Source organism: Neopsephotus bourkii, unplaced genomic scaffold, assembly GCF_033783945.1.
Source record: "Neopsephotus bourkii isolate Nb327-2 ecotype Australia unplaced genomic scaffold, CSIRO-AGI_Nbou_v1 NB_1189, whole genome shotgun sequence".
Lineage (NCBI taxonomy): Eukaryota > Metazoa > Chordata > Aves > Psittaciformes > Psittacidae > Neopsephotus > Neopsephotus bourkii.
The window spans coordinates 4,210,199-4,227,592 of record NW_026901674.1 but is presented as its reverse complement, the minus strand read 5'-3'; the positions used below and the strand labels follow the sequence as shown (position 1 = coordinate 4,227,592).

Here is a 17,394-nt window from a genome sequence, read left to right as displayed (position 1 = left end):
GTTGTTTTAGCCTCAAGTACTTCTGTAGTAAATCACCATTACACTAATACCATACCTTTGGCCTGAAACATATTAATCTTGGTTAACAATAACTGACATTTACATTACCAATTCCATTCAGGCATTGTGGTGACTAAACACACACGCAAGAGCTACAGGAAGAAAAGTTGTTAGTTCTGAATGTGTTCTTACTATTCACTCAGAACAATTTGAAAGAAACATCATCAATTCTTGTAATGAGATTATAACATAAACATTCAAATCCTCATTGATCTGTAAAATTTGGACTTGGAGTAAAACTTGCCTTTGTTTCTTGAGTGCAGTTAGTGCACAACATACTTCAGCTATCTTTCAAGGTAAGTATTTCTGTAATTTATCTGCTAAAAGGAACTGACTTTGAAAACCTGATTTCTTGGGAAGGAAAGGAAAATGAGAATTTGAAATATACTGAAGAACATGGCACCAACACATGACAAATAGTAGCATCTTTCCAGTAGAGAGGATGGACTTTTGCAGCCATTTTTTTTCCTGATATTTACTATGCCTATAAATGCATAAATAATAATGGTTTTACACAGGTAGGATGGTTTTGCTATTCTGTATTTAGTGGTACAAACACACACTTTCAAGCAATCAGAAACGTAGCACTTACTGCATTAAGTTTGTATAATCTCAGCAGGAAAGCTTATCCCACTCCCTACACGCAAGCATTACAACTGCAGTGCAGCACAGACCACATAAAATACTTGGACCAAGTATTTTACTCCATCTTCAGAATTCTCTATGAGACTCCAAATGCATTCTGCAATGCCTAATCTTAAATTTTCATATATTGGAGAAAAATACTTTATTTAACATAGCACTGGTGTCTAGACAATATTTTACAGCATTATAAGACAAAATAAAAAAGATGCTGCAGTCTAACAGTATTAAGAGAAACACAAGGAATTTGATATGTTTGGGTTCGTTTTGGGGTTCCTTTTGTGTTTAGATTTAAGAAGTTGCCCACAAAGATTCAAGTAAAAACAGGTATTTAAGTCCTGAGGAAAACAGGATGGATTACATGTATCCCATGTTGCTCTTTGTCTCCCATCTTTTCTTGGCTTCAAATCTGAAATAGAGCACAAAACCCACATTAGGAATCTTGAGTATGCACATTTCTGGTACTCATCCCAACAACAACAAAAACAAAACCTTATTTTTAATGCAATTACAAAGACATGAAGGCAAATGTAGCCATATAACCAACACATTAAGAATAGAGGCTTTCCCAGAATTAAGTCTGATATACTGCTAAAAAAGACACAAACCCAACATAAAAACCCCCAGCAAGGTTAAACTAAACAAATAAGATTAGCACAAGCCTATTTCAACTAAGAAAACATTTAACTGAGATTGTATTGTATATACGTAGTGCCAATGAAACCACACATGTTTAATTCCATACTCAAATAACTTACCCCCAAGCAAGCTTCTTTTTCTTTTGAGCTTCTTGGGCAGCCTCTGCTTCTTGCTTGGCTTTTACAAAGTTGCGGCAAGCAACAGCTTTGGCAATTTTCACACCAAGCTAAGATATAAAAAGGGAACAAAGGAAAATTGAATGGATCCAAATAGCTCATGTGAAATTTAAGCCTCACAAATTACTTGGTCTGATACTGTTCCTCAAAAGTCAATAGACATTTTAATATCTTTCAAACATTAGGCTGATGCTGTGCTACTAGATCAGATGAGCAAGAATGTCTCTGGAAAGAAATACATAGGAACGGGATCCTGGAGCAAGCAATCCTTTTCACCAAATCCTTCATTTTCAAGAATAAAAGCAAAGGGCAATAGCCGACTAGATCCTTTTGTTTGTTTTTAAATAAATATATACACATACACACACAATCTCCATTATTAAGACCAGTCTGTAACCTCAGCTGTGCCAACAAAAGCATCAGGTCATACCAATATGAAAAACACCCAAACAGACAGTTTTATACAGAAGAACTGCTACTACCATACATTTTCCAGTAGTGCCAGTGGTTATGTTTTAATTGGTCTGTCCAGGAAGTAAATGCAGCAGCGTCCTTAGAGTACATCTAGCACTTTGTCTTCATGTTACCAGCTTTCAGATTATTAGTGTGATAATATGCATGCCTTTCAATTAAGGTCCTAACAGGCTGTAGGTGAATACTACTTTGCTTTCATAAACTTACTCACACTGTGAGATTTAAGTTCACTTAAGTGAATGTCATGGAGGAAAAAACAGAACAAAGCAAAGAGATCAAGAAGATACTGTAAACTCTGACCTTATTTTCTTTAAGCAGCATTCATAACTTGTTCATTGTTGTTATGTTTTGTGATTGCTGCCATGACTTGACATTATCTGCCACTAAATTATGACTTATAGAAGAATTTGACTCAAAAGTTACCACTTTTCTCCAAGACAAACAAGCAATTCATTTAGCCAGAGGTGCTCCAAACTGATGTGGACAAACAGGTTTTTCTTTCTACCCACTCCAAAGCCTCCTGGAGTTAGCCAATAGCTTCTGACTGGATCTTTTCCATTTCTCCAAAACATCACAGAAGCATCAAACAAGAAAGGCATGGGAGAGTGAAAGGACACTCCTTAACACTTTGATGAGAGTTCCATTATTAATGGTAATATACTTCAAATAGTCTGTAGGCATCTATGCAAGCAATTCTCATTTACTGAGACATTTTATTCAGGCAAGATGAATACATCTTTGCTTGTAGATGCACTGGCACATCTGTTACAAGTCTCCCATCAAACATCTACCATGTAGGGAGGAGATTATTTTGTAAACAAAGCAAAACAAACGAGCACCACTATAAGCTATTCTACCTTATGGTCCAAAGTAGCCTTTCTGCAGAAGGCTTTGAGAGCCTACATGTGCATAGGCACTAAGCACAACATCAGTCTGTGCGTTGTTTGAGGCTCCAAACACTGGCAACACAGGCATAACATTTTAAAAGCAAAATGTGCAAAATAAGTAAAGCTAAAGGTTTTCATCTACATAAGATCATAAATATGTACCTATGGAATCACCTCGATGCACAAAATAATTCATGTAACCCGACATTTCAAAACTTCTATATTGTTAGCTACATCATTTGTCCTCTGAGCATTAACATTTTATATAATCAGTAATTCAATGCCAACATCTGAAGTGCAAATCTCACGTCAGAGACCAGGAGAACATTCTCCTATTTGCATTGTCACTCAATATTTAAGGACAGCTATTAACTTTAATGCTTGTGGTATAAAAATGCTGAAGAAAACTCACGTAAAAAAAGAAATTCAAGAAATGCTGACTTTTTAATTGAAACAGGACAATTATTGCCTTAAAACCTTGCCAGAGCAATCTAATGGCTGAAGTCAGTTGATCAGCACAGCCATGACTATTTCTGAACGGTATCTTACCTCCTCACACACTTGAATATTAACTCTTACTATATAATGAATAACAGCAGCTCCTTAAAATATATTCTAATGGCATATTGAACCTTAGAAACATACAAATATACATGTGAGGTGTACACAAGTGCTGCAGAAAAATATTTTGATCTGTATTTCTTGGAAGACAGAATGAATTCTTCCATCTTTGAAAAGGGGAAGAAAAAAGGGATAATAAGATCCTCTGTAGTGTATATGGAAGTAAAAAGAGAAGTATTTTGCGTCATTAACATTGTAATTTCTAGGCTACACAGAGTCAAATATGTTGCATATAAACACACACAACCATTCTAGTCAGATTAAACGTCTTCTGCTCCCACCCACACCCAGACATACATCCTCCTTCCCTCCCTTTCCACAAAGAAAACCATAAAAGCTTGGTCAATGGGTTTTACATTAAAAAAAACCCCAAACATTTCAGGTCATCAGATAACTCAATAAAATACAATCTTAAAAGAAGTAAGAAAGCATGAATAAAAATATATACAACAATTTCTTGTGTAGTCAAAGTATCAGCATTTTCCATATAGAACATCCAATATTTTGCTGCATTTTAATTAAGGTGTCTAAACATTATCACAAAGAACTGCAAATTGGTCAGAGCACGCAGTAAGGAAAATTAAGCTCTAAAGGCTTTTTATCACCATATTTCAGGAACCAAGGGTGTAAAATGTTCTAATTTGGGATATATTAAAAGCCATAAAAGGTCTTTCAAAAAGATTAATGGTACTTTGCTTGGATTTAAGATAAGGGCTTTAGCTGGTTGGAAAAGCAGGGCCCTGGCTAGACCCTTGAGGCATTCATCTTTACAGCCACTTGGAAGATTTGTAAAAGCGTCTGCATAACCTCAAGCAAACGCACTGCGACATTTTTTTTCCTCTAAATTCCTTTCAATTTTACAGGTTTAAAGTGTGTAAATCATATTGGGTAGTAAAGCTGATAGAATGGTTCATCCCTGTAACACAATATATATGTACATCTATGTATTTTTAAGGCAAACTTAACAAAAACAACTTAGTTCCTACAGGGCAAAGACCCTTCCATTCTGAAGTTGACCAATAATCATGTCAAATATCTTCCTCTAGATGTTTAATGTAGCATAAAGGAGAATTTTGCCCTTGTCTGAAATTGTTACCTTGCAACGCATTTCTGAAGCTTGGCTTCTTTTTGAAGAGTTTCAAGACATTTATTTAAAAATACCAATTATCATACTTTAACTTTTTATGGAATAACAGGTCTCGATGAAAAATATTTATGCCATTCTCTTTTGTTCTTTAATTAAATGAAAACAGATGTTTTCTGAAGTAAAGCGGAACCATTACTGGAGTACTTAAAGTGTTAAGGTCTTTAATTTTTATATCAGTTTGGTCTACAATTCCTGATTGTCTTTACTCAAGCTCAACATTAATGTCAAGCAAGTTACCTAGGAGACGAAAGAGATCAAAGAGACAAAAAACCCTCAAATGTCTGATTAATCAAGCCTGCAAACAGCTTATTTCTTTTAGCCTGCATGCAAGTATGAAAATGAGATTCTGGGAGCCGTACATTGTGCAGATTTGTTCATTCTTATCAGAACAAAGCCAGCGGCAGCTTATTTCATGGATCATTGGCACTGTCATCAGTGCTACACAGAACGGGTGACAGCTCCTCATTTTGAGGCTTGAACAAAATTAGCAAAAAGTCGGCACAAATTAGCCTCTCATCTTTTTAGTAATATGACATTATTCATTTACTTTTTATCCAATTTTTAATTTTTTCCTTGTCAGCTATCCCTTTCTAGTGTTTCTTGCACAGCATCATAAAACACTCTTAACCAAAGAAATGGCTGAAGTTGAAATAGGATGTAAAGTTCAGGCAAAAGAGTAAACATTTTTATTAAGTTGCAACAGAACCTACTGGAACTTCCAGAAAACTTCCTTGAAAATCAAGACATTTCACACTAAATAGCATCAATGAAGGAATTCTCATTAAGATAAACTGTGCAAGTAAATGTTGAATGATACAAGCAATGAGACAACAGATCAAGAACTGCTCCAGAAATATTTAGGTAAAAGGCACAAAATGCTAAACCTACAGAAGCTCCAACAAAACATCTATATTGAAACAGCTCCTGAAATATCCTATGATCATACCAGAGAAGCCAAACAGCCTTTTAATACAGTGTTACAGTTTCTCATCAAATATGAATCTGGCTATTTCAGGCTTGCCTCTAGCAATGATTTTCTCCTTTTATGTTATGGAATGTTATCCATTGCTGACGTATATAAAATATATAAAGCAAACAAGAATACCAAGTGGATTTTGCAGTGAAAATTGTCCCCTTTCAATGGCATGCTCAACTTCCACTGTAAAATACTCTGTAATATCTCTGTTGTATTTTTATGCTGTGTATTACACCACCAAATGATATTTGGATGACACAGTAATGGAGCAAGGACAGAGCACTGTTCTAACAGTAAACCCTGTGCTAGATTTAAACATTTAAATGCAAGTAACTTCTTCCATTCATGAGAAAACCCAGCATTAAAAAAAAATTAACTATAAGCTGTTAGATGCTTTACACAGCCCCCTTATAACAAAGGCAGTTTTAAAAAAAGAACTGTAGTACTGTTTTCAGCAATTTCTTTATCTCTGTTCTTCTAAGTAAGAAAGCTTATTAACAAGCTTTGAACTTAAAATCACATTTACAATAATGTGCCATCAACAGTTTTATAAGCTAATTAGAAAAAAAGATTAATTAATGACTGGCTGCTAATAAAATGGCAATCATGAAGAAAGAAACCAAGGGTGCTAAGCTTCAACTACCACCAATTAAGAGCTAATTACAAACAAATTATATATGTGTTTTGCTGTGGGCTTTAATTTACTAAAATGGTTTTAATTAAAAGAGAAAACATGCTGATTAATTGAACTGCAGAAAAAATCTACAGTATAAACTGTGCTTTGTCTGTCTCTTTAATTAGACTTGTAACATCTGAAATCTTTTTTTAAGGTTTGTTAAGGCAAAGATATACATAATTAAGGGAGCAGAAGAATGGAATTCTAGGTGATAACCCTGCCGTGTTCCAAAGGTTAAAAGAAAACCACCTCAATGAAGAGAGAGATTTGGAAGCACCTCCACTCAATGTTAGAAGGAAAATCCCTCAGAAATAAAAAGAAGAAACTCTTCTTTTTTTTACCCCAGGTCCCTCAACAGCAAGACTTCCAAGTTAATGGGTGCTTGGTTACATACCCTATAAAACTGCATCAATCTCTTCAGGTACCTCAAAGCACTACAATGAACTGTGAACACAGCACAGAATTCAGAAGTTCTATTTTACCACTAGAAGAGCATTGAGCACTATAATCTGCCCATCTGAAACAGTAACGTGTGTACACCCTCATGATCTACCATATCCTATCCAGATTTTCTAATGGAAAGCAGCTTCCAGAATGGTTCTCAATGGTCATCACACACAACCTTGCTCGTGTACTTCCCATTCTAAATTATATGGCTGGAAGTTACTCATAGATACCAGATACTAATTCGATCATGAGAAAATGGTCAAAACTGATGAAACAAATTTTGAAGACAGTAGCAGGACTGATCTTGCTGCAACATGAGAATGATACCCTAGTAAATAGCCAATTCATTCCATCAATTACAATGCAGATCTTTCATTTACACTTGATCACAATACCAATGTTTCCCCATAAATTGCAGCTTTTTAAGAAGTCTTTCACCAAAATGCCAGAAGCCATGAAGCTAAGCACTTAGAACAGTGCTGTCAAGAAGTGTGCGCTATTTAGAGCCTGACAACTACTCCAGTAATTTAGCACACTAAATTACAAAATATTTCAGAAGTTCTTTTTGACAGCAAATCTAATATGGTCAAGATTATTTTATCACGTTCAAGTTACAGTCCTCGGGCTAATGTGCTCTTAGACAATGTGGCACCTACCTACCAGGCAGTTCACACAACCCACAAGCAAGTGCAAAGTTTGAGGTTTAGCCAGATTAGTTCTCAGAATATTAGAGACATAAGAAATCTGCATTCTGCTGCTTGAGACACCACAAAGCGATTAGAGTACAAAAGCACTATGAAAAATTATTTCTCTAGGGGGAAGAAAAGCTTGGAAAATATTTTGTAGGTTTATACACTTGGGAGGCAGATCTTTAAAATAATATTGTTTTATTAGGAAAAGAACTTTCAGAAATATCACTCCAACTGGAAACCGAGTTATGGCAAAGTGAAATTACCAACTATCTCCTCATACAGCCCTTACTCAAAAGGATAAACACTGCCACTATGCACACATTGCTCTAATTTTATCACCAAAAGTCTAGGCAGATTCCCACAAGCACAGCAGGAAAAATTAAAGTCCATTTCAAGATGTTATTCCAAAAAAGGTTTTTCAAAAGCATTAGAAAAGTTGATATAATTCCAAGTGTCTGTTCCCAGGTACATATCCAAGTACCTGCTGCCATTAAATATCAACTACCTCACCCTAAATCATGACCAAATTAACCATTTTATCTCAGCCCAGCTAAGTGTCCACATAAACTTCGTTCTCTTAACAACGCTCGTTGTAACTCCTACATTAATATCAACACTTCTACTGGCATCTCTCAGGCTAAACAAGTCATCATTAAATGAAATACAGTGTTCAAACACTAGCTTGATGTATGCCATTCTACACTTGAACAGCAGAACTTTAAATGAAGGAGACTGCCTTGCTGAAAGCCCTGGAATGTTATAACAAAGACAACAACTCAGTTACAATAATAAACCCTAACTGTTCATATAATACCATGCACATTGCAATTAACTGTTAGTTATTTAATACTACCAGTACTATGTTGTAGGTATTAATGAAATAATGCAGTCTAAGTGCATTTAAAAACCCACAGTGAATTCAGATTAAGCAGTGTAACCCACCTGCATTATGTGGATGCTCCACACAAATTCAAAGCAGTGCTGGTGGCCTCATACACTGTAACTGCATCACAGCACCCAGATGCTCAAGCCAGAATGAGTTCTAGAAGCAGTCTGGGTACAGAAGCAGACCTACTGAGGGCCTAAATTACTCTAGACAATATAATGTAGACCTGCCCCTATTCTTTCAGGAAGAATTTCTCCCATATAAAAAATAATGCAACCAAGAATTTCAGGATCACTAGAACTCCGAGTGCAACAGAACACCCCACAAGAGAACAGGCTAGGGGGATATCCAAGGATGCTATGGTTAGACATCTGCTACCCTGGTAGCTCCCAAACAACTGCAATCACTCTTCTAGACCAGAAACCAGGATGGCAACAGGAGACAAGGAGAGGCAATACTTCATAGGGAGATCTGCCAAGAGATCAGACTCTTCATCATCACATAAGAACAATTAATTTTAACAAAAATTAAACTGCCAATAAAAGAGGGGCAACACATTTTTAGCTAGTCTCAAAAGCTACATATGAAACCACACATGCAGTCACTAGTAAATAAAGACCCTCATGCATAATGTATCCAAGTTCTAATTTCTCTCAGTCTAAAAAACTTGAACACTACTAGATTAAGTATTGATCTAAACTTGTGAACATTCACCAAACCAGAAGCAAGCAACAAATAATACATTGCCCAAAGCCTCATTTCCAGCAGTACAACAACATTTTCCTTAAAGAACCTGCAACAAGTACCACACGGAAACCAAAATACCCCAAGCCCTGAGGCAGTATCATTTAGGTTTTTAGGATGTAAATTTCAGTCATCCACTCACAGATGGTGATTATGCATATTGCCTAAATCATCACTGATTTTCAAGGAATCTGATTTCTAAAAACCTTTTCTCACTGTGTCATAGTGATAGCACATTGACAGCATCATTTTGGCATTCCTTTGCTTTTTAGGACATGTTTTTACTGCCTATTCTCATCATCTGTTTATTTTTTTGGCTTCTTTTTTTTTTCTAAATACTGAAGCTGCCCTATCAGTTTCACAGGCTTATAAATGTTATACATCAAAAATTAGTTTCACTTATTAAGGCAGGAAACGGCTTTAAGAACTCTGGGATCTGTGCCTCAAAGCAAGAGCTTTATCAGCAGGTTCCAGTCACTGCTTCTTGCAAAAGAAAATGGTGCCGATTAAAACCCCATACACCTGATTTCAAAAAGAACACCTACCCACTGAACATTCTCCACATGGCTGCGAGGGGGGCTGCACCCCAAACAGAAGGCAGCTCCTTCTCACACACTCCCTGCCCCCGAACCCTGCAACACTGCTCAAGAAAAATGAAAACTATACATAAAAAGATGATGGTGAGATAAAGGAACAATAATTCGTCCACTTATTTCTCTAGGCTTCAGAAGTGGTGTACTTCAATAGTCATAGTGTGGCTCCACGCCTGACCCGCTCTCAGCGTTGTGTTGCATTTGGAAGTTAGAGGCATACAAATAGCCACATACTTTAAAAATAAACTCACTTCTTAGAAGTATGGCATAAAATGAGTTTTAAAAGGGACATTTAACTTGCACAGTATTGATATAATCCCTACTTTCCTCCTCAATATGAAAGGAGTATTTCATTAATTGTACTCCTATACAAATACAGTGATTTTTGAACTAACATCTCCCATAATGAAATCCTTTTCTATAGCACTGCACTGAACCAGAACTAGACACTGTCAGAATGAGGTCCTTAGAACAAAAAGTATTTTAAAGGGTCAATTAAAAGAAAATACAGCTTCGCAAAAACCACAAAGGAAAATGAATCTTGCAGTGGGTAATGCTGCACGTCTTTACAACAGTAAAGAACCCCAGTGAATCCACAAGGATTCTGCCTCAACAGAGCTCCTCATGAGATCAAGCCACAGTCATTTGAGTTTTCCTTCTTTCAACATACTATTTATTCAGATAAACCCACTTAACCAAAACCAAGTCAAGGCTGTGAATGCTAATAATGTTTCAAGCATTTTGTTTTCAGAATTACAACATGCTAATATTTGAAAGTCAACAATTTGGAGCTAATGTTCCACAAATAATAATACATTGCAGTAGCACCTGGGATATGCTAGATGTTGTACAATCCCATGGCTACAAAAAACAGATTAACAGTTTATCATAAATATTACAAAACCTTAAAACTTTTTACATTAATTTGTTTTTATAGTCAAACAATTTGCACTAGAACCTCAGTATGTTTTATTGATTATGATACTCTAACCACTTTAGATGGGATAATGACATTTGTGAAGGGGAACTGCAAGTGTTTTTCATGTCGTATGCATGAAAAGTAATATAGCTCACAGTGAGAAGCTGGTCCAAATTAAAGGGAAAATTAGGACACATTCCTATCACTGTCAATAGCTGTTATCTTTGAGGATTGAAGTTTTGTGATCATTGGTGAAAGGCAGATAAGAGTCTAGTCACTGGAAACTGCCTGGAGTGACTAAATACAGGAGTTTAATGATTGTGAAAGAACACTACCAAGGAACAGTTTTAGCTAACCTTAGTTAAGGAACCTAAAGAACTGTATTTCTCATTTCATAATACATCTGTTTTTAAAGCCATCACAATATTGGATTATATTGTATTAAAAAGATTTAAATCTGCAATCTTACATTAAAGCTTAGCTTAAAACCCTGTAATTAGGAAATATTTTAAGTATTCGTGTGAGAATGAAAGTGTTCAGAATTTGTCTTTCCCTTCTTAATCCTTTTCCAATAACTCTGAATTTTGCTAGTGTATATTTAGTGGACAGAACACTTCCATTACCTCTGTGTGAAAGAACATGCAAGACAGAGGAATGAAAGCAAGTATTACATAATTAATTTCTAATATCAATCTAGAATATTTATGATTTATATCAATCAGATGACTTACTCCACTCCTCTCAAATAGCTCTTACTTATTATTTTCTCAGCTGGCTTCAAAACAATTGCAAACATCTTTTTATCCTAATTTTCTTCCTTTGCATTTTCTCCCCTGTGCACAAATAGAACAGCAACGAGCAGCAAAGCCTCCACAGAACTACTCAGACACACCAACCAACAAGACAACATTGTGAAAAAATAAGAGTTTCTCACTTCTTTTTTTAGAGAGGCATTTACATTACTAAAAATGGTGACAAGGAGAAAAAAATATCCATTCATTCGATAAGCATTGTTCTAAGGCTACAGCAATGTTTGACATCCACCTATTCCCATTCTTCAGCATTATTCCAGACATCAACTGAAGCTCTTGAACATAATGGAAAAAAGCACTGGTGTACAAGTTTGGGTGTATTCATCCTTATTTGGGCACATCTTGCTCTAAGCTACATCTCTACCTTTCTTCAGGCTTCCGAAGCTTATTGAAGAGGGAATGCGAGTTGAAAACTAAGGCACAATGAACAGACAGGACAAGAACATCTTACTGCTGTTTTCTTGGCTTGCAACATGCAGAAAAATCTAAAGTTCAATATAGATGACTAGTGACTGACTCCTCTGACTCAGAGTCAGCATGAAGGCTTTAAAGCAAGGTTACTTGGGATTGTTCATGGTTGTATTTTCAGTTCTAATTCATAACTACAGGGTATCCAAGCATTACTAGATCAGCAGCAAATCCTTCAATCACTGACAGAAATCTGCTTAAGAAACAGGAAAGATGCCCCAAACCATCTTCAGTGCTATTTTAGTTATGACATTTTCTGCAAAAACTAAATGTTTTCTCAGAGCTTTTGTTAATCGCCCACTTACCTCACGAGCAGCTAATCTATCACTCAGCTCCTCAGCCTTATCAATGTCACCTTCAGCCACAGACTTCTCTATGCTAAGTTCAAGGCCAGACTAGAAAAAGAAAAGTAAATCTTTTTAGGACAAAAAGAAATAACACATTTAAAGGGGGCATCTTTCTTTTCTAAGATTCTTTAAGACACTGCATAAACCTGTAATTTCTATGTAACACAAATCACTTTGTCTATGTATTGTAAAGGACAGTATAATTAAGAATTCACTGAAAGGCCGCCTGAGCACAAATCATTGCATTAGTTCCACCTTATGTGCAGGATAATACTGTAGGTTAAAAAAATTACACGGACTAGTTTATGCCTGTCACAATAAAATTTCATCTGAAGATCTGGCTTATCTCTTCCATCCCTGGAGCTTTCTAAACATAATGTGAAATATATGTGTCAGGTAACACGAAGAATGGCAATTACCACTGTATCGTTACAGTTCTCAGATCTTATCTTGATCCAAAAACTGAGTTCTGGCACGGTGCCACTCTGCTGTGCTAATAAATTAAGAATTCTAGCAGTCCTATAGAAAACAATGAAAAAGCTTCAGAATTTAACCTCTGAAAATGACAAAATGATCTTTGTGATCAATAGAACTTGTTTTACAACAACATTTACAAGTAATGTAACAATAAAAAGTAAGTATTTACTGGAAATTATAGTTGGAAACTTCTGCGTACAGAAGGGTAGCATAGAAGGAGGCACCAGCTTCTGACCATCACAGAAAACTCTCTCTCATAAGAGACTTTACAGCCTCACTGGTTTTAAATCTTAGTGATGCTGAAGAAAACATTTTTGACAGTTTTGGTACATACACTGTTTTTAAAAGATGAAAGCAAAAAAGCAATCAGTTCTTAAGAAAAAGTGATCTGCAAACACTGCACTTGAATTACTCAGGTGGTAAAGTGCCCAACTGGAGTGACAGCCCAACTTGCAGTGACAGCCAATTCTGTTAGGTATCTTTCCTGAAATTAATGACACATACATTCCACTAGTGATTAAATCTCTGGACTTTCATGAAGAACATCTGCTTTTTAACAGTTTGGGCCTCATTCTAGGTCTATCCTAAGCAGTTTAAGGACAACTAAATACCCACTAAGAGCAAGAACTCAGGCAGAAGCAAACAATGTCTCCTGACTTGCATGCAGAAACTTACTTGAGGCAAATGAAAAACAGAATAATCATGCAGGAGACTCACTGAACATTTCATGTCATAGAACTTACACAGGCCTTTACTAGAAGTACAGAACAGAGCTACAATGAACTCACAATGTGATGCATTTCTCAATTTGCTCATTGTGTTGTACCAGTTATTTCAAATTATGACTGGTTACACAATAGCATTCATGAACATAATGGGTTATAAATCTACTAAAATTGTACAGTAGGTTTGGCTCTCTAATTCCTATAGCCCATGTTGTCAACTAAAGGATTTAGGTGACAGATTTTGAAGTTAAAATATGATTAAAACCAAAGAAAACAAAAATTCAAACAATGCATGTGAAGTGTTTTGTGTCTCATGATAACAGACAACAGAACCAGACAGGAAGCACAGCAGCTACTCTATTCAAGTACAATTCATGTAATATCTAAAAGGAAATTAACTTCAAAATGTGCACAAAATTATCCTTCCTCAGCGTAACTTTATCATTTACTCACTTTTAAAGAGTCTCAGTTTTCCTCCTAACTCTATTAAGGCCGACTTCTTTAACTGTGAAGTACAAGCTGACATTGATTTTGTATAACAGTCACCTTTTGGGGAGCCCTGCTATCCACAGGTGATTCAAATCTATCATTGATTCCAAAGTATTGTGTAAGTTCTTTCCATTTCCCTTCATTTGCCAGCTGTTGGCTACTAAAAACAAAGACACAAGAAGTCATTAATATTATCAGTTCCCTTTCCACAGTTTGTAATATTCTTTTAAATGCTAAAAGAAACTCTTCCACCTGGCAGACATGCTCTTTTCACCCATTCACAGTTTCTAACAGAAGTGAAATTAATTATTCCTTCCCTTCTTAATTCCAGAATCTTAACAGCAAGCTTATAGACTCAAGAATCATTTGGGCTGGAAAAGACCTTTAAGATAATTGAGTCCAACCATAAGCCTATGCCTGCCGAGGAGATGGAACAGGCTGAAGAGGAGCTTGTATGTTATTACATGCAAAACATATTTTGGAATAACATTAAGTCTATTTTAGGCTACATTCAGCACATTTGTGTAGATTTTTCAAATCAAGCAATCACTGCTATCACATTCAGCCTGCCCAACAAAGACAGTGAACAACTGCAGCTGACATTTCACACGACGTTCAAAGCTATGGTCATGCATGTGGACAAGCTGTTTTACAAGCTTTGCCCAATATGAAAATGAGACCTCAAATAATCACACTGACCAGTTTTACCTCTTAGTTGCTTCATCGCTCTGTTTCTGTTTTCCTAGGAAGAGAAAGAATAAAATCCAACATTACACAGGAATACACTACAGTATCCAATGAACTACAGAACTCTACTTAGTCACGTTTTATTTGAAAGACTGACACGAGGATTTTTACCCAATGATCACGTGGTTTTAAACCACTTACTGCAAGACTTTTCATACAAAGAAAGTCCTACAGTACCTGTGAAGACATTTTAACCAGAATACACAAAGCATGTTCTATAGAATTACTGAAATACACTTAACCATTATAAATCAGTATTAACTGAGCAAGTTTTATCTTCTTGTTAAGAAGGCGACGAGTACATGACTTGAACTTTAATTAGCAACTCACAACCTAGTCCTACAAGTGATTTATACAACTGAAAAACAAAATCCTGGGTAATAACTATAAAACATGAACTCAAGCATTCAAATCTTGATAAGAATAAAAAAAAAAACATACAAGAGAAACCCCAAACCCCACAACTCTTCCCTTCCCCTCCGCTGTGAAAAAGCCAAACACATCAGAAACCCAACCACAGAACACCCAAACAAAAACAACATCCCCCTCAAGCCAGCGAATCCCACTTCTAAAGTATTTATTACTAATTCCACTGTGTGGAAATAAATTCTGCAATTATATAAAACACCTTTTCTGCGGCGCTTTCTTTTCCGGCCTTTGCTTTCCTGTTTCGATTGGGTTTTCATTTCATGGCTTTTCTTCTGGAGCTCCAGAAATTTCTACAGGATTAAGAAAGGCAAATGATTATTTTTTAATTTATTTTCCTTTTTTAGAAAAAGAAAATATTACATGATATGCTGAGAAATGTTGTCCTAATATCTTATTTATCCACAGGACCTTGTTACACCTATGTATATATATTACATACCTTTTATATATATATATATATATATATATATACACACACTATAGATGTATATAGTATCATACCATTGCATTATCAATTGAGAACATCCAGCTCTGATGGCATTAAACAAGAACTGGCTCTTTCCTCACCTCTTTCTACATCCCAGGACTATTCTAACTTGACAGCTTTCTCCTGGGACGTGACACTGAATACAGCTACGCTGGTTGCATGCTCTTGAGCTATTCCATGTAGTTATTGCCTACCTGGTAGTTGGATTCCAAGCATTACTGACAGCCTAGTCCTTGCACAGCTAGCTATCTACATGGATTGAAATTCCATGTACATATTTCCTCCTACACAGAGGATAGAGAAGAGTAAGTAGTTTTTCCCAATTCTCATTCTGACTCAAAAACCCTAAACCACAGATCACTTTGTTTACACTCACTTTTTCAGTCTTTACATGCAACAGGAAAATCGAGGGATTATAATCAACTGTGAGTCTGAATGCCTGCAACTAACCCCTACAGAAAGCAGGGGGGCACATCTGTACTTCAGATACATATCACCAGTGCAGTGGCTGACATACTGAGCTCCAAATCCTTTCTACTGATGTAGAAAGCAGCTACAAAGAAGCTCTAAGCCCATATGCTCCCAAAACACAAGTCTTTACAGTTATCCAAACATCTTCCTGCTGTGCCACCAGTCACCACTGCACTAGGGGAAGGGAAAAAAAAGAAGTTACAGTCACTTCCTATGTAAATTCCTGCTCACCTTGCCTGAAACAATCTAATAAGATATATTATGGCAACTGCATTTTGATCACTTTCTATTTCATTTCAAGTTTGGATATTCAATATTCACCACAGAGTTATCTGAATTTAAAAATTAGCCATTCATCTTTGAGTGTGGTGCATTCATACTCTGGATAACTGGAGACCTGTAACAATACCCACATTCCATGTATGTAAAGAAATTCCAGAAGGGCATGGCTGAGATTCATTTTCTTCAGGTATTGCAGATATCACAATGGGCTCCCTGGTGGCATTACTTTCAGGTCCATTCTCTTGCAATTCAGGAACCTGAACTCCTCCAGCATCTTTCCCATCTTCCTTCGAGAAGGAACCATCTCCATCATCAGAACTTAAGTCAACATCGCTTTCATTCAATCCTGGAGGCAATAGTCCACTCCACATCTCCCAGCTTAAACAAGCCCAAGCCACTTCAGGTCACTGCAAAGACATCAATGTTACATCAGGTTACCCGTTCCAAGACAGAAACATCAACAGCCTGTAGAATAAAGAAACAGCAAAATACATAATCACAAATATAGTCTCTTGAGAGAAGTAACATCAGACATTTGAGACAGGCACCTACAAAGCTTCTACTTACTATTTCAGACAGAAACGGGGGATTTCTTGTTCTTCAGTTTTATCACCTCGCACTTGCTTACGGCTGCTTTCTACTTAAGGGCGCTGTAGCAGCAAACGCCTCCTGCCTCTCTCCACGGGCGGCTGAGCGCACGTCCCACCCTTCCCCAGACACAACCACCGCCTCCCCTCGCCTGGCCGGGTACGGGTGCGGGTGCGCTCCGCCGGCCCCGAGGGAAGGACGAAGAGCAGAGTCCGCTGCGGAAGGCAGCGGGCCGAGGAGGCGAAAGCAGCAAACACAGCCAAACACCGCCGTAAACGGCGTTAGGAAAGCACAAACGGCACCTCTGGACCCCCGCCACCCAACAGCACCAACACGGACCTTCCCCAGCCGTGTTTACCTGGCAGCCATCTTGACACAGCCAAGCACCACACCCGCCGGTTGGACTCTGTCCCGCAGCCAATCAACGGGCGCGTTGCTGCCGTGGGCCCGGCCTCTCAGGGCGCCATGGCAACCAGGGAGGGAAGGCGGCTGT

The 17,394-nt window shown here is 37.0% G+C and overlaps 1 protein-coding gene across 3 annotated transcripts; it reads right to left on the bottom strand.

The window, feature by feature from the left end:
- Positions 1-584: 584 nt before the first annotated feature.
- On the bottom strand, positions 585-17,275 carry FAM204A (family with sequence similarity 204 member A). 3 transcript variants are annotated; one of them, XM_061364226.1, is made up of 8 exons: positions 17,260-17,275; positions 16,445-16,720; positions 15,273-15,363; positions 14,606-14,639; positions 13,955-14,057; positions 12,165-12,254; positions 1,461-1,567; positions 585-1,111 (listed from the first exon to the last, which is right to left on the bottom strand). In XM_061364226.1, exons 2-8 carry the CDS (start codon positions 16,682-16,684, stop codon positions 1,060-1,062), a joined length of 717 nt encoding a protein of 238 aa, XP_061220210.1. In that variant the 5' UTR covers positions 16,685-16,720; positions 17,260-17,275; the 3' UTR covers positions 585-1,059. The 3 variants fall into 3 exon arrangements, with proteins under 3 accessions (XP_061220210.1, XP_061220208.1, XP_061220211.1); XM_061364224.1 differs by lacking the exon at positions 17,260-17,275 and having other exon boundaries at positions 16,445-16,747; XM_061364227.1 differs by lacking the exons at positions 585-1,111; positions 1,461-1,567; positions 17,260-17,275 and adding exons at positions 11,318-11,412; positions 16,881-17,034.
- Positions 17,276-17,394: the final 119 nt, after the last annotated feature.